The sequence below is a fragment of the Grammomys surdaster genome, unplaced genomic scaffold, assembly GCF_004785775.1.
Source record: "Grammomys surdaster isolate TR1022 unplaced genomic scaffold, NIH_TR_1.0 126115, whole genome shotgun sequence".
NCBI lineage: Eukaryota > Metazoa > Chordata > Mammalia > Rodentia > Muridae > Grammomys > Grammomys surdaster.
The window spans coordinates 4,274,497-4,299,683 of NW_021620923.1; the positions used below are offsets into that span (position 1 = coordinate 4,274,497).

Here is a 25,187-nt window from a genome sequence, read left to right on the forward strand (position 1 = left end):
TCATTCAGTACAATTTCATCTTAGTTCCATCCATTTATCAGCATATTTTATAATTGCATTCTTTGTTTATGTCAGAATGAAATTTAGCTATGTATATTTTATTTAGCTACGTATGTCTCATTTTCATTATCCATTAATCAGTTCATGGAATCATCAACTATTCTCTGATTGACGTTGACACCTGCTTCACAAGAGCGAATTCATACTTGGTATTATAAGCACTTATGGATGACACGTCTTAGGTCTTAGTGACAAACTTTCTGTGGTGGTTTAGCTAAATTGCCATGTACCAAACAAAAGCATTTATGTTTACAGTCATTGCAAAGGCTCCCCTAACTTTAGTCATCAAAGAGGCCTCTCTGCAATGATGATCAGAGAATGCAGAGATGCCTGGCTGCTTGTGGTTCAGAGAATAAGTGACAGCTGAGTGCTAAATCCAAAGCAGGACATTTTACATCATCCTCTCTAGTATTTGGGAATCGTTGCCCAAGAAGAGACAGAAAGAACATATAGCGCATAAGGAAAGGATAGATACTATGACTTCTGCTATTTGGGAATGAAAGAGCCAAGGGACTCATGAGTTTAGCCACTGTGGCTACCTACAATGAGCCTACACAGGACTGAGCCATTGATGTAGTCAAAATAGACAGTGGAAGGGCTCAAGGGGCTCTCCCTCCCCTTCCTTGCTAAAGTTCTGTGTACTGGTGGATTCTTAAATGGAACAGTCATTGCTTTAGTTGTGTACTCACTGAAGAACCTAGGTGACTCCAAGATCACTGTCTACCCAAAGTAAGGCAGATGATCCTCATCAAACTCAATGACTACACAACTAAAAACATGTGGATGTATACAAACACACACATACATGAGAGGGTGCATACAGTAATGTTAATGTTCTTCATACATGTATAAAACTGTCAAAAAAACCTCAATAAGTCATGAAAATTTTAAATGTACATTAGCTAAATATTCTAAAAACCATTTCAACTGAAAAGTGTAAAAATTTTCATAATTTCAAGATTACTAGATTTCCCAGGGCACTGAACATTCTTCGCGGGGACAGGATGATACTCACTATACTTTTCTTTTGTCGGAAGCCATTTTCTAAGCAGTAGCATAGAACAAGGAGCTGTGTTAAACCCAGAAGCTATTGTTATTACACAAATGAGCTGAAACCCCATTTTCTCTCACTGGAATGAAAGCATACCAACTACTCAAGAAGTAGCATTTCACAGAGGTAATGAGCTTCATTTATACTCAGCTGAACACACAGTTGAGAGGTACTTTCTCACAGGCACTGAGATGCTCCCTAAAAATATCACTGTAAGATGTCTGTCTATATTATAATTTGTGAGAACTGGAGAGTGTAAAAGTACCTACATATGTATTCATCCCTCAAATCTGGGTATGAACGAACTAAGCCCTATTCGAGTCTGAGAGATAAAGTAGGAAACAAGATAAATATGGCATTTGTCTTGCTGAAGGCAACACTCTTGTTTGGTGTACATGAGAAAAGTAAAGGAACTCAATTCAAAGTAATGCAATTCAACTATTCACTAAATACACATTTGGATGTAAGAAAGCAGAGAGTGGGGACAGTTGTGACAGTCATTATACATGTCAGGGAATGAAGATAAAGTCCAGATATGAAAACATACAAGTGCACAAGAGTCACTTTCCCACCATGAGTCACAGATAGGCAGTGGTTATTCTTCCAGAGATATCTATGAAATAGTGGTTATTCTTCCAGAGATATCTATGAAAATCCTGTGCATTCAGCTCAGATAGCTAATTACTTGTATCTTCAGCTATCAATAAACAAATATGTGCTATGTTATCCTGCATTCTGAGCATCAAACTCATCAGATTTTGATTCCCTGAAGATGTTGGCCGTGCCTTTCCTACATGTCTAAGTAATAGGGTCTATCATGGAGGGTTCTAACTTCTGTAGAATGAATTCATCACCAAGGAAGTAGTGATTCCAGTAAGACACTGCAGATAGATGTGGAGACAATGATGCCACATGGAACTTTGTGGAATTCAACACAAATGCAAGAGCTCTGGAAAATCTGAAAACTTCTTTTGTCATATTTTGTCATATTACCATTTGGGAAGTAATTGAAACTAAGGAGAGAAGAAATGCTGACCAAATTACATGCCACATTAGTGATGTTTTCTCCATAACTGTTACCATAGTTTCCCTATGATTCTATCATATTAATAAAATATAAATAAATTATAGGACTTTAAAATTCATAAACATCATTTTTCATTATTTATCTAGGCTACACCTCCCCTCAATGAAATCCCGAACTTTTTAAATATGTATGACCAAGAACAAGTGCCATTATATAACTTGAAGCAGAGTATGCTTGTAAATTATTTATTTCATGTTTAGCCAGAATGACTGAATCATTCTTTCTAAATCACAGATGTCTGGGTCATTTGCCAGGGAAAAAATAGAATGCCAAAACAATTAAATTTATATGTTTGCTGACTGACAAATTGGTGTTTATTATGCTGGCTGTTCAATAAAACTTCTGCAGGCTAAGGGTTAATAAATGTCAGTGGACATTTTGTTCACGTTATATGCTCATCATCAATTTCCTGAGAAATTGAAATTTAGTGTTTTATGAAGCACGTACTTTCATGCTCTGAGTCCAATGCTACTAAATTTATTGAAAAATAAAATGGCATTTCATTCAACTAGCTCAATAAATTGATGTGTATTTACCCAATCTAATCAATTACAAAGCCATTACCACAAAAGCCTTCAGGGTACTTGTTCCAACGTACTAACGTGTCATGCAATGCAACGCACACAGGACTACTACGTCCTTAGCAGTAGGCTAGGGTGACTACTAAAATGGATTCAGAAATGATTTCTATATTACTATCAATTGAAATTCAAGGAGTGCTACCCAATTTCACTAACTGCAAAACTTAAGAATGCTTAGAACAACAGAGATGTATGAATTCACACTTCCAATGTAATTAATTCACTTTTAAATACACACATTAACATGTGTGTATGTATATAATCTGTAAATATGAAAAAGTAAAATATATGAATATACATATATATCTGTAGCTTAAATATTGAAAAGAATTATTTGAATACTCATAGTTAGTGAAGCAAAATATGTTCTGCTTATTTCATCTTATTCTTTTACACTGTTAATAGTTAATTTATTTTCATGTCACTTGTGTTATATTATCTTAAGCAGTGTTACACCTCTGCCTCAGCAGGACCACTGGGGCTCCATTTTACACTTATTTCATGTGACCCTCACATATAATTTTCCTGAGCCTGTGGCCCAGCAGTGGAACAACAGAACCATGTTCCATGCTGGGGGCCCTGTGAGCTTCTCTCCCCATCTGTATGACATGGAGATGTTTGTTGCATGAACTCATTGATTTCTCAGTGTGCTACAAGCTTTCGTGAAAGCCCCTGAATTCTCTTTCCATAAGGTTTACTCCTAGAAAGGGTTATTTCTAATAATCCTTCAGATATAATAACCACACAAATTAGGGAAACAACCCCGAGCAGCAGATAGAAAGGAGAAACTACTGATCTATCAAATCAATGGTAAGTAATTATAGGGTAACTGCTAATAACATTTCATCAAATAACAACACGCAACTCAGAAATGAATGCTTTACCAGGTTAAAAAACTGTACAATACACAGAAACACTTCACAGTGTGGATGACAGCAGTGATTAGAGCAATCTGAAAGAACACCCATAAGAATAAAGCAAACGTTTTCCGGGTGGTGGTGGCGCACGCCTTTAATCCCAGCAATTGGGAGGCAGAGGCAGGCAGATTTCTGAGTTCGAGGCTAGCCTGGTCTACAGAGTGAGTTCCAGGACAGCCAGGGCTATACAGAGAAACCCTGTCTCGAAAAAACAAACCAAAACAAAAAAAGAAGAATAAAGCAGACGTTTGTTTGTTTGTTTGTTTGTTTTTTGCTAAGAATTCCATTTTAAAGTTATCACCCAATCTCCTTATTGGGAAATGGATTTATTATTTTATTTATAGTAAATGCTTTGACAATTCAAAACATGCTTTCCTTTAGAACAGAGAGCAATAGTACAGCATCCTAAATCCAACCACAGTGTTACACTCTTATAATCTTAGTATTCAGAAGGCTGACATAGAAATCCAGTATGAGTTAGGGCATTAGAGTTGCATAGGAAATTCAGAGCTACGCTGGCATATGTAGCAAGACCTTAATTCAAAGAAAACAGGGTCCTAAAAAGACATCTGACTTACAGTGCAAAGTAAGGAACTAACTCAAAACTAATTAATAAAATGACTTCAAGACCTGAAATTATTTAAATATAGCACAAGGATGCCTCATTTATTTCACAGCTCAGAAAAAATTAGTCCAGAGAAATAAAACCTTTATAGAAATCCTCACTAAAACTGGACAGCCAAGCTGAAGATCAAGCGTGGTGGCAGCATGCTAGCCTAGCATGCCCAGGGTACCGGAATAGAAAAAATGAGCAAGCAAACGCTGACTTTAGATCATTAACATCACACTTAAAACATTAAACAATCTAACTACAGGTGCTTTTAAATTGCATTTAATCTTTTCTTGGCACCTTATATACAAATTTTGAAAACAATTTCGAGTTTTATAATGACTCAGGTTCGTTATGATCAATTATCATACAACACTGTGGTCTAATGATGCCCAGAGGGACAATTGCAACCTGCAGAACTGTTTGCTGCAGCACCTAAGTGTCCCAGCAATGCTGTGCTTTCAGTTCTGCTTTCTCACCTTGATAGGTTTTCCCTTTCCCAATGCTCTCAGAGGCAACTACTCAATACTATTAGCTGTGGGTCACAATCGGTCATTTCAACAACTGATTCTCATTTTGAGCATCCACCTAGAACTTCTCATGCTTTAAAAGCTAGTATCAGACCGCGATGGACAAAGGCCTACTGCCACTGCGTCACATGCTTTGATGTTATGAAAACATGCTATTACTTGCATTTATAACTTTAATGATGTATCCCAGGACTAAGCTTATAAGTCTGAAAACAGGATGATTTCTACAGTGATATCTTAACTGAAACATAGAATGTTGAACTAGGGCTGATCCTAACTGTATATACAGTCTTCAAGTCAGTATCCATATTTAAAATAAAATAAAAATTTCCAACTTAGATGTACAGTATTAAGAGTTTCACAGTGAAGGACTGTTAACTGTAGAGGTCTTGGACAGGCTCCTACCTGGTTTCAGGTTGCTGTAAAGAGACAGCTCATTTACACAGTTACTAAAGTCAAGCAGTATTGAGAGTTGGCTCAGCGATGAGGTTCTGCTAGTTTAGGTTTATAATATTCTCCTTGCTAACATAATGAAATTGAGCTAGAATACTACATTTAAGCCATAAATTATTATCAGCTTCACCACATATGACTCCTTATAATTTAACTGGAAGTCTGGGAGAATCATATAATCTTGTGACCCAAAAGCATATACTGGAGTCCAAAGATAGGCCTATTGTGCTGGGAATTTTATCAGTTTTACATAAAAATCCCTTTGTATTAAATAATGATTTCAAAAATTCTAACTCTGTGACATTTAAAAAAGGAGAGAGCTCATTTAAAGTGTGTGTTTCTAACTTTTCTTAAGTGAAAAATGAGGCTGACTGAGACCATGTGTTCTTATGGAAAAAACCTGACTGGTACTTGCTAGTAGCAGGGGACTCAAACAAGGCCTGTTTGTTCCAGATTGCCAAAAGGCAAGACCTGGCCATGCTCCCCCAAGTAACCTGCCTTGTTTATCAAGTGTCTGAAAGCACAACTCCATTACAGTATTCTATATTCCTCGTGTTAGACATCTTAAGATACATTATTTTATGAAGTTTGGACTAGTGTCCCATGGCACATATAAAATATCATTCTTATCACCTCTTCACTCATGAAATCAAGATTCAGGTACATCATGCTTGGTGCACGATGCAGGATAAAGATAACCAAACCAGCAGCCATCATTTTACATTATGTCACTTTCTTACCAAATTAATTGTTCTGATATATATTACTATTGCGCTGCTGTTACTATTTGGAATAAAAGGCCCCTTTTCTTCTTTTCATTCCATACAGCTGTAAAGAATAAATTAACCAAAGAAAGGATGGTGATATGGCTTCATGGGGAAGAACACAGCTGTGTAAGGAGAAGGACCTAAGGTGGGTGCCCAGGAGCCAAATCAAAACCTGAGCACAGCTGCTAGAACACTTGATCCCAGCACCAGCAGGTAGAGACATGTGACTCCTGACAGCCTGCTAGCCAGGTAACCAAACTGAAATAACAAAATCCCTTCTCAGTGACAAACTTGTCCCAAAGCAATCAGGAGAAACAAAGGAAAATATGTGGTATCCTCCTTTGTCTTCAGCATGTGCATGCCTGGGCCCACGCACCCACATATTCACACGTGTAAAATGCATACACACAAAAGATATCCTTACAAAATTATTTTGTAATATCATCACAAATCATGCTGGTAAAAAATTATGCAAAGAAAAAAAATTATGCAAGAGAAGTAGAAAAAGAGAGTCAACAAAACATTACGTACGTCCAGCTTAAATGAAACATAAGCATTATGGGAAAACCCTTAACATTCACGTTCATCATATATAGAAGCAATGTCCTACTGAAACTACAAACAAAAATACAATTAATTGTATATTCACAATCTAATAATAGTGCTTATCACAATGATAAAGGACTAGGGAACGGCAGGGAACAATAGAGGTCTGGAGAAGCGAGCTTATATCAGATGGTCAGGGAGATATGAAAACATTCAATAATTCCAAGTGAAAAAGACTCAAGCAGTATGATCAGTTCATCATGTTCAGAAGAGCCCACCTGGACAGCTAGCCCTAACGCAATGCTAAAAACAAGGCCTTGGTGTTTTGTCACCTGAAGCACTGAGAGAATGCTAGCTAGCTACAACAGATCCCACATTTTACTAGTGCTTTTAGATGCAAACTTTTGGAAACGCTTTCTTAAGCAAAAGCCTACTTTTGTCAGGCACTTAGAGGAAGATGCATTTTAATATACAAAGAGGCAATGAAATCAATTGGAGGCTATTAGTTTCTCTAACAAATACAAGTCCAGGAATGAGTCAAGATAGGGCAGTAAGATGCCTAGTGCATTGGAGGGGAAGAGGGTGGGGGAGAAGTACTGCAAAGAAGCCTGTTGATCTAAGTCTGATCCTTAGAAAGCACATAGTAAAAGGACAGAACTGTTCTCTGACCTTCACACATGCTATGGCACATGTGTACACAGGTTCACGTGTGTACATCCACGAGCAAAAATACATAAAACAAATGTAAAAACAAATACACGAATGAATGAAAAGAAAAATGCTAAAGTCCAGAGGTGCATACATAGGGATACTTCAACCTTACAAAATATATCTAGGGAAGTCAGATGTTAGAGAAAAAAAAATATTTCTGGTCACTAACCTAAATTAATGGAGGAGAAACTCCTCAAAATGAACAATTTCGTATTATTTATGAACCTTTTCAAATGTATGAGAAACCTATATTTTCTGAAAGTAAGCGGCTCGGTACAACATGGTTTATTTATCTGCCTTGAACAGTAAGGGAATCATTCAGCTAGAAAACCATGAAATATCTCTTTAGAGCTTCAAAGCTGCAATCCAGACTCTAGAAAATAGACATGCTTAAACAAGTTGTTCTGTTACACGCAGATAAAAACAGGGAAAAATTGATTTTTTTTTTTTTACTTTTTACCTGCTTGTTTAAAAAAAAAAAAGGTCATAAAAACCCCTAGATATCATTATTATTATATACTCCACAAAATTCCCTGACTATAATGGATAATCGCTTGAATACAGACCTTATAACTATTTTTCACAAGCACGTGCCTTGTCTTAAGCTGAAAGTTGCTTTTAGGACAGTGTGCAGAGCTTTAATTTTAAGACACTGTCCTACTTTCAACAGAATTTCAATTTGGGAAGGAGATATTACAGGTGAGTGAGACCGAAATACTCAGGATGCTCCCATGATATCCCTATGCATCTGCACTGTAGACGTGTGAGGAATAAATGAGTCAGATAATGCCGGGAACAAAGTTTAGACAAAGACAGTAAAGCTTCACCCCTTTGCTGGCTCTGCATCAATAGAAACCTTTCTGCTAGGCTGAATAATCTCACCAAGCCTGTGATTGAGGCTACACTTCTACTATTCAAACTCAATTTAAGACAGGTTAGGTTGATACAGAAACTTTCTTAATCTTTTCTTCAGAAGAGAATTAGTCTGTCTGAGTTTTGAAGGTAACTTGACTTTCTTTGAAGGAGTAGACTTTTCCCTTAATCAACCACAAGTAAGGTTCAGTCTTCAACAGGAATAAATAATAAAGGAAGGGGGTGAGGGAAAACACTACTTGTGAATTTTTTTAAGGTTTAAGCTTATTGTTTTTGAATACCAAATAGTCTCCAAAGCTATTAACAGCAGTCCTAAAATGAATTTAACCAGCCCTTTAATGAATTTTAATAAAGAATAAACTATGAGTTAATGCTGTAGGTCCATAATTGTCTTAGTCCTTTTTTGGGGGATAGTTTACTTGCTAAAACTACATTCAAAGCTAACTGATATTTAATCACATTATTTTTATGACCAGCAAATGGAACAGAATTTGTCTGTCTAAAATTACGCTGTATCCCATCAATTAAAAATATTAAAGTTCTGGTTTGTCCCAAGAAATTAAAAAAAAATATTTTAGAATTCTAGTGACAAATTCTAAATGTCCTGAAAATTACAACCTCTAAACTGCACAGGTTATGACAGATTTTGCATAAGTCCTTCAAGTAAGCAAATGAGAAAACTAATAAACTGATCAGAAGAGGCCCAATTTTAAAAATGTATGTTTTTGTGGTTATTTCTTAGTTAATCTATAAAAGGTTTGGATGTGTGCTATATCAGTCAGCTCCTTAGCACATTCCTCGACAAAGCATTAATTATGTGCCATAATTAGTTCTCGTACATTAGTATACTATACACTAGTATAGTACCCACATTATAGTTAGTAGTATATTACCCACATTACAGACAAATGAATACTTTCATTTAGCTTCAGCAAGGTCAGGCCTTTGGTAACCATAATAGTGAAAGATCCTGTGGAGATGGGATGAAGAAATGGGTCAAAAGCAAGTTTCCTATTGCTTGACATGTGAACTTCTCCAGTCACCTCCCCCTTTTTGTCCAATCCACTTCTGGACCTGAACTGATCTACAGTTAGTAAGTGCATCATGGTTAAAGGCTCATGACGGATATCAAGAGGTTATCAGGTTCTGGCTTTGTGGTGTTTTTTTATTATTATTATTGTTTTATTGTTTAGCTTCTTCAGGTCATATAAGCTCCCATTCCCAACCTATAAGCTATCATTTTCACACCTTCACAGTAAACTGATTAAGTTAGCTGAACCCACAACTACATTGCACTCCCTGACATAGTTAGGGTTCTATTCCCATGAAGAGACATAATGATCAGGACAACTCTTATATAAGAAAGCATTTAATTGGAGATGGCTTACAGCTCATATGTTTAGTACATCGCCATTATGGAAGGAAGCAGGGGAGCACTCAGGCAGACACGGTGCTGAAGAGGTAGCTAAGAGTTCTTTGTCTTGATTGGCAGATGGCAGAAAGAAAAGAGAGAGAGAGACACTGGACCCTGCTTGAATAGAATAATGGAAGATTTATTTTTGTTTTCTTCCTTTGAGATTATAATATAATTACATCAATTCTCCCTTCCTTTTCTTCTTTGAAAACCCCTTCATATAACTTGCCTTGCTCTCAAACTCATGAGGAGCTTCCTAATCAAATATATCTTGGAATTTGTCCTAATACACATGTCTCTCTACGTGAACCATAAAGTATCACATTGTAACTTGAGTATATAAGTTCACTCTGCTATTCACTTTACGAAGTGAAGAGTCCTCATCTGAAATTTCAAAATGGAGATATACTCCTAATGAAAATGTTGAAAATGTCAATGTGTTGTCATGAGTGGAAAAGTTGACATGTGACATATGAAACAACCACAATTTACAATATGTTTAAAAACTATGCATTTAGAGAAAAGAAGGGGATAGAGGAGGGGGAGGGGCTGTTTAAGTGGGAACTGGGAAGAGGGGTGATGCAATCAGGATATACACTAAGTAAATAAATAAATTGATGGATAGAGCTCATAAAATATTTCCTGGTATTTTAAATTTTTTAAACCTTGAAATAAGAAACCCAGATGTCCTAAATTCTGTACATGACAGATATTCATATTTCCCAAGAAAAAATAGTTTACTTAAACACAAACTATGGGTTCACTTGTATTTTAAATATAATATTAGGCATTTTCATCTATGTCCTGGATGCTTAGTTTTTAAACATATTGCTATATGGTTGTGTCATATGCTCATTAAGTAATACATCAATGTATAATAACCATTTAAGATTTATCATTAAGGACTGTTTTAGTAATTATCTTATTGTACATGTATAGTTATGTTAAAATTGTGTTGAGAATACTTGCATTTATATTTATATGGGCTTATGTTAGGAACGCAAGATTGGTTTGTTATCAAAGATAATCAATGTAATTCATCATATTAATGAATAAAAAGAAAAATCATATGTTACATTATCATTAACCAACTATGAATATTGAAATATATTTTAAACAAATGCCCTTTTGCATTTTCTTCCACACCAAACTTGTAGAAAAGGAATCATTGGGTTAACAAAACCTAAATATTATGCTGTCTAATTTAAGGGGCATTTTATTACACATAATTATGATTATAGAAGAATAAAATTAATTTCTATTTGCTTCTTTTTCTCAAGGGTGCCCAATAACTTAGAATAAAGTTAGAATATCTTTAGTAGTTATCACACTATGAACCTCTTATAATAGAATGTAGTTATACTAATTTCACATCCAAAAGAAATTTTAGGAGGAAAATGATCATTAGTTTGACTGTGAGATGCAGAATCTTATCTGTTAAAGTGATATTTAACAAGAAGGGCAGCCATTTGACAACTTGACGATGGTAGTTAACGCACAGTAGGTACTTAACTTCAACAAATCTTAGATTGCTAAAGCAATCTGGATAAATCCAGTCAATTTCTAGGATTCCAGAGGAATATGTAAGCAGAATGAAAAATTAAAGTCCCCTCATTATAGCCACTGTTTTTCATTTCTGGGTACTCTTGGAACTTATGGGTGACCAATTTATCAAAAAGCTCTCTTTACCAACCAAAAAAGGACAACCCTTTCCCTGCTATTAACTGTCATTTGTAATTTAGCAGAGTTAGAAGGCAGATCCGTGGAGTAGACAGTAAATTAAAACATGGGCAGCTCCTGATTGGAAATTTATTCATGGCAGGTAATAGTACAGTCAGGATCTCTGGCATTACTCAGAGAGAGATTTAATTCTGATAAGTTAGATGATGGCACTTGAATCAGAGATTATAAATGGTGACAGGTTGTGACATATAGACAAGATGAAAATGAGCAACATCACTCTGCAGAAGTGATTCAATATAGATGAGTTTCTTGAGCAGTCATATAATTATTTTAAAATTCATTTTAAAGACTTTAAAGAACAAGCCTATACTTTAATTGAACCTCGCACCACTTATATATCTATTTGTCAATAGACTGTAACATTAATCAACTGATCAGAGGAAAAGGGTAGAAAATAAATTATATTTAAAATATGTAATGGAAATTGTCATTTCTGATTTCATCTGAATAAGGCACAAACTCAAAATCATAGACAGGCTAGTTATCATATGAAGAGAGCAAATGTGAAGTATTGAGTTTTTACACAGCTATATGCATGAGAGGGATATGTACTTATAGCCTTTTAAAATAGCAAGTTATTCATACTTATAAAAGATACTTCTATTTTGGATTTGTATGCCTTTTGCATTTTCTAATGTAGAAATGCATTATTACATTGCCTTTTTTAGATATAATTATCTATACTGCAGAAACATGGTAGAGATAAACAATTTTCCACATGGGCAGGTATTTTAATTACCTCTTTTGAATTTGTGAAGAAGTCTATTAATTGTGATCAAATCTTGTTATATGTGGAGATTTCATAACATGAGTTTTAAAACTCCCTGGTGTTTTCCCACTGAATGAGGAGACTACTACTGTCCCCTCGTGAATCTGATTGACCAATTGTTCATATCAGAAGTGATCCTGTACTAACTACCAAAGCCAAACTATATGAAACCCCGTGAGGAATATTCTTTCTCTTAGGATAAAGCACAAGGAGTACAAGGGATGGCAATGCTTAGCACCAACTGTCAGTTATGGAAGAAAATCATACTGAACATAGATGTTCTATTTATAATGACAATGTTGCATGGAATACAACAGGAAAAGTGTGTTCAAATTAAGAGCAGAGTAAACACTTGTTATCTTAAGTCACAAATTTGAGGATGGTTCATCAACTTGAAAAAAGTAAAACTAGAAAAAACAAAACAGCAGAGTAGACCTGTGAATGTTAAATTTATACAAATGGCCTTAGAGTAATGATAAGCTATACAAGCAAGAATTAATAGAAGGCAGTAAATGTTTATGTAGCAATTTCCTTTCTTATAGAAGGAAACGTCTTAAGATATACAGGACACAAAAGAAAAGTGGATCAAATGGATATTTTTGGACAGAATATCTACAAAGAAGTTAAACTGCAGGATGTACGAAGTAGAAGTGAAAGACTCCATCCAACAGAGTAGCTGGTGGATCAGGAAATACGCAACTCAAAATAGCTTCAGGAAGTTGCTGAAACTGACAAGATAAATAAGGTTCCTTCCCTCCCAAAGAATATATAAGTTGAGAAACACTGTCAAACAAAACAGGCTGCTTAGAAGAGGCTTAAAGCAAGGCGCCTAAAGGGGGAGGGAAAAGCCAAATCACCCAGAGAAACAAAGAACACTTCAGCTGCCAGGAAATGAAGTTCTCCAGCACTGTGAACATTGCAGCTGATTACATTTAAAAAGCATAATTGGATAAAAATAGAAAACTCACAATGTTTTCAATTGATATTCATTACTTACCATAAGTGAAACTCTAAATACATGATGTCATTCATTTTGAAAGTAGCAAAGATTCTAGTACCTAATAGTCAGGTTGAGTGTCCCTAGTCTAAGTATTTGATATCCCACAATCAGAAAGAAATCCTTTGTATTTTGATGCTACAAATTGAAAATTACACACCCAGTCTCATGAGATGGGTTAAGATCAAAATGCCTGCATGTTAAAATACTCTATAAGGAATCAGAATCCTTAATCAGATAGAATCTAGTGTGTGTGTGTGTGTATGCTAGCAAAACAATTTAATTTTTAAGCACTAAAACTTAGTTGACGTATTCCTGAAGTGGGATATGGGACATGTACAAAATAATCTCACTTTGTTTAGTAATTTACTATAAACAGAACCATTGAAATACTGCTGACATCTAATGACAGGAAGTATGAGTTTTTAAGTGGCCTACTTAAAACAATAAATATTTCTTTAATAATAGATTCTCTATGATTGATCCAACAAGATAAAGCGACCAGTTAAATGTCAATGATAAATGACTTACATTAAAACTTTAAGTGTCGATATCATCAAAGTATTTTAAAAACATAAACTGGAAAGTTAACATGATATGGCATAAATAGGAGCGCTATGCAATAGCTACAATTCCGCACATAATGTTTCGCAACTGAAGCGAAAGCATCAGCTAACAGCAACAGAACACACACAAAATTGATTTTTGAAAATAATTGAAATTAATTAAAACAACAACAATAGATTTCATGTTCCTTACCTGGAGTAGATAAATAATCGACTGTCCCAAAGATCATGGGTCCCCCTGGGTCCAGAATGAAAATAGCAGGAATCGGTCCCATCAAACATGTTTAACCCGTCTTCTGAGTTTTTTGAAGCGTGGCTATGAACCACATCTAGGAGGACTACAATGCCCATTGAATGTGCTGTGTCAACGAGTTCTTTCAGCTCTTCCGGAGTTCCATAACGACTGAAGGCAAAGGGAACAAAGACTCATCACACGACATGGAAGGCAAACAGTAATTGTACATCAGTCCCTATGACCAGCACGATATTAAATATTTTAAACACAAAAATGCAGTATGATGCTAACTACATACACTCAAAGGTGCTACTTGCTATAAAGAAAATTTAAAGCCTTAAATTAAAACATTAATTAACTAAAGCTATTAAATGGAACTGATATGCAAAACAAAATTTACATTTTGAGTTAAGAAAGTAATAATACTCTATGCTTTTATCTTCTTGGCTTGTGATGTCTATAACCAAACCTAGCCAAGCATGGTCACTGATGTTTTCCAGCTGCTTATCCCTCTGACTGCATACAACTGAACTAGTGAGAAAGGGCCCTTAGAGTACCTCTTTCATCAAAGAGGTATGGCCACTCTGCACTTGTTCCTAAACCAAAAATCCCCAGAATTGGAGGACTAAGAGACTGAGCACTGTTTGACCGCTAGATCACACATGCAGGAGAAATGGGTATTCTGTAAGTAGTCTCCTAGTCTACCTGTAGTAGACAAAACTCTCCACCAGAACGCTGTCTCCCCAGGACAATCTCTGTAGTACTATTTCCCATGCATCAATGTTGCCCTCTAGACACATAAGTTGCCCTTGAAATTGTTATGCTGTCTCTGCCCCATCAGATGACATGTCCCTACATAACAGAGGCTGTAGACATGTCTTTTCATGACACAGTACAATGCTTAGCTTGTAGCAATCTTCCTAATGAACAACTCAACTGGCCAATTAAGAGCTGTCACTTCAAAAGGAAAAACAAATCCTGTTCTCCTCTAGAAAAACGCCTGTGTCATGAGAAGACTGGGGTCATAAGAAGGACCTTTCTCACACAACATTAGGGTTTCCCTGCAGCACAGTACCCATTGCTTTTCTTACAATACCTGGTACTATTCACTGAACAACATTCTCAATAATGTGCAGCCACACATGTCATTCACCTATTTCTTGCACTCTGTTTTTGTTCATCGGATATGTATTAACATATCTGCCATGAGCCATGCGATTCTCCAGATTCTAGAGACAGCATACTGAATACTATTAATGTCACTGTTCTGGGATTTACATTAGAATGAGGAGAGAGAAACATGAACAGGATATGAAGGATAACACAGCAAACAACTTTCCCAAGGCAAAATGAAAAAAAAAACAACTATTATTCTAAAAACAGTCTTTTGTGAATGATTCTCATAGGTCATACTGAGCAAGAAAGAAGAGAGGGAAAAGACACAGCACATCTCCAAGGAGAGTATTCAGCAAAGTGAGTATTGGTACAGGAGCAGACAGGATGCAGGGAGTAAAAAGCATATGAGACAAAACTAGAGATGAAATGACATTGTCCAGAGAGGGAGGGAAGGAGAGAGGCAGGAAAGGGGTGAAGAAGGGAAAGATAGAAGGAAGGACGGAGGGAAGGGAGAGGGAGAGGGGGAGGGGGGGAGGGAGGGAGGGAGGGAGGGAGAGAGAGAGAGAGAGAGAGAGAGAGAGAGAGAGAGAGAGAGAGAGAGAGAGAGAGAACAAGCCTGCCTGATAAATGCTGTCATACAACCAAAAGAAAATCTGGTTTTCTGGAAGAGTTAAATCACTGAAGGAGAATCTCAGCAGGGGATTCATAAGTTTTAACATTCATCTTTAGATGCTTTACTTGGGCTATCATGCAGAAAACAGATATTTCAATCGAGAGAAATTTAATGAAGATGAAAGAATTCAAATGGCCAATGAAGAACTACTGAAATAAACCAAGTAAAGGATTGGCAATGTGGACTAGAGGAGATGCACAGGGGCAGGTGAGCAGGCAGATTTAGGCTACAATATGGAGTGGCAGACGGCTAAGGTTTATAGTAAGTAGAGTACAGAAACAGACATAAATGGAATAGAAAAGTATAATGTGAACAAAGATACAGGCTTGAGCAATTAGAAAATGAAAATGTCACTAACTGAATATGAAAAATGAGGGAGAAGGACCACAGAGGACATGGTGAGGCATTTAATCTGTAACATTGAAGACATGTATATAGAGTGCTGAGAAACATAACCTACATGAACTAGAAACTTCAACTTGGGAGTTTGCACAGAAAGTGCATTAAAGCCTAAGGAAGGAATAGAAACAGAATGGAACAGAAATAAAACGCTTCCTGTTCAGTACAGAGATGCAGGTGGAGGAGCAGAAGGAAGGAGCAAAGAAACATAGGCAAACAGTGAGGGAAGAGGCCACGCCAGGATACATTGTTCAGGAATAAAAAAAAAAGAAAGTCTTCCAAGGAGGTGAAAGGAAGTGGCTGAGTCAAATGATTCGGACAGGTAGAGTTAACCAAGAAAAGCCACTGCGTGTCAGGTGTGAAGGCCATCAATGGCTTTAACAAATACACTGTTTAGTAGAGAGAGAGAGAGACAGCTTATTGAATGAGTTCAGAAAATAAAAGTTTAGAGACTCTAAGCATTTAGAGACTCTATTCCTCTGTGTGTGTGTGTGTGTGTGTGTGTGTGTGTGTGTGTGTGTGTGTGTGGTATGTAGCTTATACAAATAGAACTACAGGAAACTGGTTAGTATCTCCTTCTAGACTCTTAAATATTTAAGCCTACTTCTAGCATTATACCCTCAGCTACACTATTAATACAGCTTGAGTCCACTTCAAATATCACATCAGACTGAATCTACAGTCAATCTGGGGGTATTAGAACAACAATTTATTGTTAGCTGTTATTAACAGTAGAAACATTCTATGTTTGAGTACAAAATGTATGTCTATTTCCCCACACTGTAAGCTGCATGAATTAATGTTGGGTTTAGACAATTAGTAGGATTCAAATTGGTGGCACATGGGACCATTTAGTGTAGTCTTTCTCCCTATAGATCCATATTCTGGGAGATTTAAGAGTGAGAGAGCAGTCTGTCAGTGCAGTGTAGATCCTATCTACGGGCTTCAACTTTATATCAATGTCATTCTACAGAAAGGTGAGAGTTCTTGAGTACTGGATTGGACAGGACACAATTTCTGACAATGTATGTGCATCCAAAAGTATAAGTCTCAGTAAGCAAGGAGATATTCATAAGCTTATGTCATTCCATGGAATGTGACATTAAATGTAGGCCAATCAAAGCTACATACATCTGAAGAAAGTCAATGACCTCAGTACAAGAAAACATTCACCTTCTATTAACCATTAATCCTTAATGAGGTTACAAAACAAAATTAGGTTAAATGTTAAAATTTAATTTGATTATATTCTCTTAATAAACATGGAGATGACATGTCCATTTTACCTTGAAGCTGCAAAAAAGCTCGTGATTTGGTACCCAAAACTGGCATAGTAAGCATGTTCCATGATCGCCATCAACTGAATGCAGTTGTACCCTATATGCACAAAACCCAAAGGAAGTCAAGACTACAGTTTAAAAAGAATAAAAAAAAATATTTTTCTGAACACATAACTTTTGCAAAGACTCTGGAAGCTCTAATCATCATGCAAAGTCCTACCACTTTGACACAATTTACTTGTCTGACCTCCTAACATAGTTGGACATTTGTCTCTTAGAGTCACATTCTGCCTACTTACTTGAAATGTCTTCATTTTAATAAGCAACAAATGATATGCAAATGTACATATAATTTTGCTTTAGAATATTAAACATGGAAATCTGCATATGCTAAACTTCAGTTTTACTGGGAATATCCATACTGAAGATTATGGGGCTAAATAAAAGTGACTGATTGCATGGTATAAGCTTTTCCCTTTGCCTCTTTTCATTAAGATTCAGACACTTTAACATATAGCTTGAGAAATATTACCAAACTTATTTCATTCGACAAAGTAGCTCTTTTGAAGCCAGGAGTAAGGTCCCTGTGGGATTGCACTAAAGCAACAGTGTGCTTCATGTGCACACACAAATACTGGCCAAATCCACAGCCTTTCTTTCTCCATCTGAATATGTTTTTCTCTATTGGTAAATGAAGTCACTCAAAAAGTAGGATTGTCCTCTAAATATTCATAACAGAAGTAGAATTGGACACAAGTAAATGATTAGAGAAAAGATAGAATCTCTTGATCTTTTAATGAAAACACAAAACAGAAAAACTTTTTAAAAATCAGGATTTTTCTTATTCTTCTAAAGACAATTTGACCATTTTTTCACATACAATCTGGTTGCTTAGAAAGTTTTATTCCTGCAACACATGTACTAAAAAATAGTCTTATTATTTTCCTAATGTCCAATTCATACGAGCTTCATAATTCTCATAAGGAGTACATGAAAGTAGATTCACTAACAAATCACTTAAAAATATAACTAAACATCTGTAAAAATCAAATCCAAATTAATTTCTTTCTCTTTAGTTGCACTCTTGCAGCTTCTCGTGACTGGATTTTCGCACGTTATGGATTCTCTATCACTTACACACACATATGCAGAGTTAGGAATTTATATACTTAAAGCATCTTTTCCATGGTCTCATCATTGGCATGTTGTTGAAAAAGGAAAATGATTTACTTCTATTAAACTCAACAGAAACACAGGTATTCTTGTTCAGATGACGGGCACAATGATCATGAAACTCCGAGTTTTCAGTTAAATCTCCATTATATAACAGGTACTATTCTTCTAGAGTGCCACCTCGAATTCCCGTTGTTTATCGGAATAGCACTAATCATGCTTCGCTTCACGTCTTCCCTATGCACAGTGCTAGGCAGCCTCAACAACACTGCAGAAGGAGCATCTTGAACTGCTGAGCCCATAGTAAAAGCAGGTGTAAATAATTTATTATTCTAGAATAAGGAAAGACCTTCTTCAATAAGTATTTGTAACATCTTGCCTATCCACCAATGCTAACAATAAATTCAATTAATCTTGGTTTTTGAAATTATACTTCAAAATTAGGACCTATACATAAGTGAAACCTTTAACCCTGACTTGCATTTAAATCTTTCCTGTAGCTAAAAACTAAAACTAAATTCCCTGGCAGAAGTGGTGTAATTAAATGTGCTTTGTCTTCCTGTCTAACTAGTGCAGCAGGCACCAAATACGCTGAAAAATTTTCATGAACAGCATTATCTATAAAAAGAAAGTAATAGATATAATATCTATTGAAGAAAGTAGTCAGCCAAATACTGTTCATTCTGCTGCTTCTCTGAAGACAGTCTACGTCATGGTAGTCTGATACATGCACTTCTCAACACATTTCAAATGTGGTCCGAAATGTTTGCGAAAAAAGTCATCCAGACATTGACACTATATAATAATGGACCGAAAACGAAATCCAGACACCTGAGAAATACAAGATTTTTTTTTCTCCATAAAATACTAAAAGGGACAGGCTATAATCAATGGCCACGACAAATGATAAAGGTTATCTTCTGTTCTGTAGGAAAGTAATTACACTTGCATATTTATCTACAATTTGGAAGCCATCAGTTCACATTACTTTAAATTGAAATTGGAATAATATCTTGAATGCTTATGCTCTATCTTATTCCATTTCTCTCTCCTATGCTATCACTATTACAGAGCAATTGGAGAAACCTAAAATAAAATGCATTTCTATTACATATTTAATCTCGTAACTCAAAAAAGAGACACTTGTAATTAGCTTTTCTAATAAGAGAACAGTCTCATTAAAATTTTATCTGAATAAAAAAATCACAATTATTACTTACCAAGGTCTTTGATTCTTGGTAGAACATTGCTGGTAAAATGTTTATAAGAAGCTATTTTTCCTTCATGGGAAGAAATTCCCACATGACATTCATAAATTCTTAGGCTTCTTGGTTTCTTAGGTCTGGAATGCTTGAACTACAGAAGAAGTTACATATGAAATTAAAAAGAGAGTTCAGTTGTGACACTATCTAGTCGAGCATGGGAAATTAAACAGTGGACAAACTAAGCGTAACACTTGTGACTCTCTTTCCACATCAAACTCAATGGCTGCATGCATGTTTCTTAATCATCGACAGGGTTGTATTAACAAACACAATTATTTTTAAAAAATCACGTAATGGCTTTTGCAGCATCACTGACTGGAGAGATTTCTTTTTCTTCAGGGACTTGAAGTTCTTGTCGTACAGGTCTTTCACTTGCTTGGTTAGATTCACACCAAGGTATTTTATATTATTTGCAACTATTGTGAAGGGTGTCATTTCCCTAATTTCTTTTTCAGTCTGTTTATCTTTCATGTAGAGGAAGGCTACTGATTTGTTTGAGTTGATTTTATAACCAGCCACTTTGCTAAAGTTGTTTATCAGGTTTAGGAGTTCTCTGGTGGAAGTTTGGGGGTCACTTAAGTATACTATCATATCATCTGCAAATAGCGATATTTTGACTTCTTCCTTTCCTATTTGTATCCCTTTGACTTCTTTTTGCTGTCTAATTGCTCTGGCTAAGACTTCCAGTACTATATTGAATAGGTAGGGGGAGAGTGGGCAACCTTGTCTAGTCCCTGATCTTAGTGAGATTGCTTCAAGTTTCTCTCCATTTAGTTTGATGTTGGCTACTGGTTTGCTGTAAATTGCTTTTACTATGTTTAGGTAGGGGCCTTGAATTCCTGATCTTTCCAAGACTTTTATCATGAAGGGATGTTGAATTTTGTCAAATGCTTTCTCAGCATCTAGTGAGATGATCATGTGTTTTTTTTTTTCTTTGAGTTTGTTTATATAGTGGATTACATTGATGGATTTCCGAATATTGAACCATCCCTGCATTCCTGGGATAAAACCTACTTGATCATGATGGATGATTGTTTTGATGTGTTCTTGGATTCGGTTTGCTAGAATTTTATTGAGTACTTTTGCATCGATGTTCATAAAGGAGATTGGTCTGAAGTTCTCTTTCTTTGTCGGGTCTTTGTGGGGTTAGTTTATGCTTTAGGAAAAAATATTGATTCTTGATAGGTGCTTATAATGTAATTATCCAATACGAATCATTCATTAGCAAGATTGAGTACTACAAAAGCCTGCTATCCCAATGCCCCTGTCATAACTACACTAATCCATCTCCACATCCCTGGTAGTAAAAATATTATATTATTTAAATCTTTGTATGTTGCAAATTGTAACACAAATATTAATATTTCTTTCTTGATATGTTTATAGAAATTTACTGGTTTGACTGACTTCAAAACAGGTAGACAGAAAAATTTATCTCTATGTTTCATTGGCAAAATATGACAGACTTTGATATAAGAAGTATAATATGGGAACATTATCATGCAAAGCACTAAGCAAGAAGTGAAGAAAGAATTTGAGCATTGTCATAAGAGCTATAGAAGTAACAATTTGTTTCTTTAGAAATATTGAAGTAAGCAGTTACTTAAAGTCTGTTGCTCTCACTTTATAGGGTTCATCCGGATCCCAGTGTATCCAGTCATAGTTCACATTGTTGTTCTCCCGAACCACATACTTTGCCCATGGGGAAATGCGATACAGTATCTCACCACTCTTACTCGTAATAACTACCTAAAAAGAAAAGGAGACAGTACTGATTTAGAATAGGTCCATAAGTCCACAACAGTTAATGAGCATTACTCTACACAGGAGCAGAATGAGCTAAGAATTTAAGTGAGTTCCCAGGTGTAGAACCACAATTTAAATTTTTTGCTCATTTGCTATTACCACAGGATTCTTAACTTAAAGATATTTATAGATTGTATATTACATGACATGACCTTGTCCCAATTTCCATGTTTGCAAACCAACTATTAGAGTGGTTAATTAAACATATTGTATATGCTAAAAAGACAAGATCATTTGGAAATTGCTATCAGTAAGTCAATCATCCAGCAGTAATATTCCTCTTCTTTGGAACTGTGAAAAAAAGAATTATACATTCATCATCTTCTTTACCTCTTTGTGGGAATAAGTTATAACATATTCAGATGCTGAATGAGTAGAATTTTTTAATCCTTGAAATGTATACACATACAAACACAATTTTAAAATGTTATTAAGTGCAAATAAAATACTATAGCCAGTAAATAGTATTCTTCTAATATAGTTGTTCTCAACATTCCTAATGCTGCATTACTTTAATATATTTCCTCATGTTGTGGTTACCTTCCAAATATAAAATTATTTCCTTGCTACTCCATAATTACAACTTTGCTACTCTTATGAATCATAATGTAAATATCTTAAATGTAGTATATCTGATATGCAACCCTTGTGAAAAGATCCTTTGACCCTTAATGGGGTCATGACCCAGTTTGAGAACCACTTCTAATATATCTAGCTATCCTCTCTGTTTTCTCAACAAAACAAAACATTATGATGGAATTTTTTTTGCTGACTGTCTTGTACATTCTGATATCATCATAAGCCACTTAGTTATAAGTGCCAGAAGAAACAGACCCACTATTAGCATCCAGACTCTTATACTTTGTGTTCAGAAAGAATCTGATGCTCTTGCTAGAGATACTAACACCATTTCTTAAGGTCATGCTAGAGTCAGCTTTGTGAAAACTACAAAGCAGACAGACTTACTGAATGCTACATAAAAATGGATCTTTCCAAACTCACCAGCCCACTACAATGACGCAAAACCACCGAGTAAACTGTAGTCAACTGAGCCTATGGTTTCACGTGTGTGGGGCTTAAAAAATTAAGAAACAGAGAAAACACAGTTTTGGACTTTTTCTTTAGTGCTCTGACTAATAATCATTTGTCTTCAACCTAGAAGTCCCAAACTTTCTGACAGAATTTATGAAGTAGTAACAGAAAAACTCACGAGCTCATCATGAAGATAAAATCAAAGGATGTACCAGACAAAGAGTCACTGAATGCATCATCTGCCCAACTGTTCTGCTTCTCCTTACTCTAACATATATACCTAGGGACACATCTTATTGTAAAGAATGTCAACTTTCATTTTCATTCTCCTTTCATAGAAAAGTCCAAATGATGTTTAGAGCAATCTTCCCACAAAACGGGAAAATTATATGGTTGTTACGCAATAGCTTTCTAATGACTCCGGTGCTGTGTGCTCCTCACTTACACACCTTGTCCAGGATAAACGCTCCATGTTCAGTGCCTCTTCACAATGTCCTTATTCTTAGAAACCAATTAATAGCACTGTGATAAATCCAACCAAGAGACAGACTAATAAAGGAAAAGATCTATTTTTGTTTGTACTTTTGTTTATAGATATTTTTTGGAGGGAGGACTTGGCTTCCTAGATATTTCCTATGTTCTAGTAACTTCTGACTCCATTTAGCGCATTTCAGATGTTAGTATTCCTTCATGCTATAGTAAGGCCTTTTAAAATTTACTAAAGGGTGGGTGCAAGATTCTACTTGATACTTTCATACGAAAGATCTTGTTCACAGCTATTGAGTATAAAATCGCTAATATAATTTATCAGAGTAGAAGTCTAATAAATAATAATCTCAAGGTTTTGGCAATTTTAATTACGTAATTAGTTCCATGGGAGCAATCACAGTGTATCCATAAAAATGATGTCTTTGTCTAATAATCATTTAATGTTTTTATTAATAAAAAAATTAATAATGAATAATGTCTAAATGTTAAAAACACACTACCGATCCTTAAACAAGAAATGTTCTTTAAAATTATGAAAAAATATGTATTAAACTTCACTAATATAAATGCACAGAATCGGAGGATGGCAGATTTTATTGCCCATTTGTAGTTCAATCACCACTTTATCCCTTATATAGCTCCCAAATGTAAAAACATTACTAAAGATTACAAATATGTGATCTGTGTAATCACACAACTCCAGGGGTTCCTGCTACTTTAGTTTTAAACTTTTTATACATTACCTTAATGATACCCACTTACATAACAAAATGTATCAGTACAGTAATAGGTAGGGCAGCATAATAACATTTATATGGCCAATAATTTGTGAAATTATAACATAACACTGATATAAATGCTAATTATTTTAGAGGAGCCTTTTATTTAATACATGAAACTACATATAACCTATGTAAAGGTTATATTAAAAGTACATTATCACAATAGATAAAGGAGTCAATAAAAGAAACCTCAAGATATGCAAAAATCCAATGAACTGTGTGAAGTCAAATTCTATATACAGAATGTCATCTGGAACTCAAGTGTACAATATAAAACAGTTTAGTGAATGGCCGATATCTAAAAATAAAAAAATAAATCAGTGATCCGTCATGGAATGAATATCTTTTGAAATCTTTCTTGCAAAAGAATGTCTTCGATGCACTGGAAAATTGCTAAAATAAGGATTCTCTTCAGGTGGCCAGAAATTCTGTATAAAAACAGGGACGTGCTCAGCTGGTTATAACAAGCCAAGCGTTATCATATTCTGGAAGACGGTGCTGAAAGTAACTTCAATTTCATGACTGAATATATAGCAGACATGCAGAAAAGATGCAGACATATAATAATATTCTGTTTGCCCAAATTAGTCCACCAAAATCTCACAATCTCATGTTAGAAGAAGGAGCATTCATTTACCAAAAGAGACAAAAACAAAAACCAAAAAAACCCTGTTGAGAATAAATAAAACAACACTGATTAAAGAAACTATTTAAGGGATTCAAGTCACAAAGGATACAACCAAAGTAATTTTTAAGTTGTGAGACAAAGGTATCTCTTTATTTCCTCCTTTACTCCAACTCTTGTGAGAAAATTGACTAAAATAGCCAACATCACAGAAAATGATGCTATCATATGTATACACATAAAAGTAGCATACATGCCTTCCAATCGTATGAGACAGGCTACAGAGGACAGGCTTGTAAATTGTGAGCTGTTAACCAATTAGGAGCTGAATTATGGTGAATTGTAGAACTCTCAGGAGGAACACAGTAGTGACTAAGTTTTGTCCTATAAAGTACTCAGTAATATAAAAATGCTTACATCTCAGTGAGTACAGCCAAAACTGTGTACAATAGTTGTTGTGACCATTTCTCATGCATGTGTCTACATATCTGAATGACCAATATACCAAGAGATTAGTTCTAATGCACTTCTCCATAGGTGGAAAGATATTTGCCTTCTCAAGCTGACCTCTGAACAGTCTCTCCCTTTCTCTCTCTCTCTCTCTCTCTCTCTCTCTCTCTCTCTCTCTCTCTCTCTC

The 25,187-nt window shown here is 35.4% G+C and overlaps 1 protein-coding gene across 1 annotated transcript in view; it reads right to left on the reverse strand.

Annotated features, from left to right (window-relative positions):
• The window catches only part of Gbe1 (1,4-alpha-glucan branching enzyme 1), a 222,166-nt gene that overhangs the window by 99,320 nt on the left and 97,659 nt on the right, over nt 1-25,187 (reverse strand). Inside the window, exons 4-7 of the mRNA XM_028756259.1 lie at nt 21,440-21,565; nt 19,772-19,907; nt 17,385-17,475; nt 13,869-14,078 (exon numbers count right to left, since the gene is read on the reverse strand). Of these exons, the coding sequence (XP_028612092.1) occupies nt 13,869-14,078; nt 17,385-17,475; nt 19,772-19,907; nt 21,440-21,565 (563 nt within the window). The remainder of the gene's footprint in view (nt 1-13,868; nt 14,079-17,384; nt 17,476-19,771; nt 19,908-21,439; nt 21,566-25,187) is intronic.